Here is a 1,812-nt window from a genome sequence, read left to right on the forward strand (position 1 = left end):
CAGCCGCTGAGGCATCTGCCTGAAGTGAGGCATCCTTCTGCGAGGCCAGGGATATCTGACCGGCACGAAGTCCGGATCTAGCGGTCACAGCGGTGGATGCGGTGGCCGACGCGCTACCTTGCACGATCTCGAGCAGGGATGAGCTCGGGCTGGCGGACGCGAAGCCCCAAAGATAGAGGCACGTTACGAGCAGTGCTGGAATCTTCATGTTCGACGACGCTTCGCGGATTGATACCGGGTGTGCAAGGATGGACGGATTTATAGCACCGCCGACAATTGTGAAAATAATGGCTCGCCTGTCTGACTAAGCGAGATTAAAAATATTGTTTCAGGTTGTGCTCTGGAGTTGGTTTGCAAGATGTTTTGCTTGCAAGTTTGGAGGTGTTTGATTAAACAGCGTTATCAGTAGAGAACAGAGAACGGAAGTGTTGCACGATCGACGAATTTAGGTAACTAAATTTTGACGATCTTCAAATGACGACTTTCGTGGTATCTTTATTCTTCGGTATCAAGGTCACTTGTTTTCGTTGTTTTTTTTTTATGTTTATATTGTTTCTGGTTAGGAAAATATTTAGGGGAATGAAGAATTATGTTTTAATTTTGAAATACTTAGAACCGGTATTGCTTTTTTGGACTATTTTTGATTCACTGGTATGGGTGATGAACAATGGAAAGTTATGTTATTTGAAATGTACCAGATGTACGAATCGTGGTAAAAATAAAATTTAAGTATGAAGATAGAATTAACTATATATAAAAATCGTAATCAAGGATAGAGATACGTAGATATTTTAATAATACTGACTCTTTTGCACGTTAAGTGATTATTCTAACATGGTACGTTAGAGAATGACGTTCTTGCATTTATTTACTAATTTCGTGCGTTTATTCTAATAAATCATATAACAATTCGTTAAGCCAGCGTATAATGTTCATACATTATACCGTTACATCAATGCCTAATTGTAAAATTTTTGTTCAAACGCAAAGTACGATTTAATACAGAGAAAGTATGCTATTCGACACATAGGTAATTCTTTATTCCATACAGGCAATTGGGCTTAAGAAATCTACGTATGTTACAAGAAATCTGTATGTTAAATTTTATTTCATATTTTCGTAGAAAAAAACACACATATAGATCAGCAAGTAAAATGAACTACCGCATCGTCATAGTAACACGCTTTATTGACAAAATTAAAAAATCACAAAATATACATCAAAATATATACAATAATTTCGCTCTTTATGCTTCTATCCGTAATACATGGACTTCTATATAAATTCTACAAAAGAGAGGACGAAATCAAAGGAATTTAAAGGAAACAAAGGGAATAAAAGACAAGATCTACATTGCTACATTGCTTATATTTATAACTTTTCATATTCCTCCTCTAAAGAAATCAAAATATCATCGCTCTCCTTTACATCTATCCCAACCCTTTGCTACTTCTTATGTCTCTGTTATCTCTACGTTCTTCCCATCTTTGGCGGATGCATCCCATAATGCTACCGCCTGTTGCTCGTTAAGCTTGGTAGCGGATGAATCCAATCCTATTACAATTCCGTCCCTTACACCTTGAAGCGCACTCGCTTGAACCGCGGTCGCAGCTTCAAGAGCAGCACTTTTAACATCTGCTCTCGCCATGGCGGCCGCCTCCTCCTTGGCCGCTGCATTCACTTCCAACAACGCGGTTTCCGCTCTAGAGACCGCAGTTGCTTGGGCGGCAGCCAGTTTGGTAGCAGCGTTCAGATTATTCGCCTGTGAACTTGCCAATTGATTAGAAGCAACAGCTGCAGCGGCAGCCGCGG

At 39.8% G+C, this 1,812-nt stretch overlaps 2 protein-coding genes and 1 pseudogene across 3 annotated transcripts in view; all 3 read right to left on the reverse strand.

The window, feature by feature from the left end:
• Positions 1 to 1,040, reverse strand: part of LOC100748120 — a 2,171-nt pseudogene extending 1,131 nt beyond the window's left edge.
• The window catches only part of LOC100747997 (uncharacterized abhydrolase domain-containing protein DDB_G0269086-like), a 14,078-nt gene that overhangs the window by 7,108 nt on the left and 5,158 nt on the right, over positions 1 to 1,812 (reverse strand). The window lies entirely within an intron of this gene.
• LOC105680305 (ion-translocating oxidoreductase complex subunit C-like) overlaps positions 1,174 to 1,812 on the reverse strand; it is a 5,568-nt gene continuing 4,929 nt past the window's right edge. The window contains exon 2 of one of the 2 annotated variants that reach the window (XM_033319005.1): positions 1,174 to 1,812. This exon is cut by the window's right edge and continues 1 nt beyond it. In XM_033319005.1, coding sequence (XP_033174896.1) covers positions 1,454 to 1,812 — 359 coding nt within the window. In that variant the 3' untranslated portion in view covers positions 1,174 to 1,453. The other variant, XM_033319006.1, reaches the window with a different exon arrangement.

Source organism: Bombus impatiens, unplaced genomic scaffold (assembly GCF_000188095.3).
Source record: "Bombus impatiens unplaced genomic scaffold, BIMP_2.2 scf_0133, whole genome shotgun sequence".
In the NCBI taxonomy this organism is placed as follows: domain Eukaryota; kingdom Metazoa; phylum Arthropoda; class Insecta; order Hymenoptera; family Apidae; genus Bombus; species Bombus impatiens.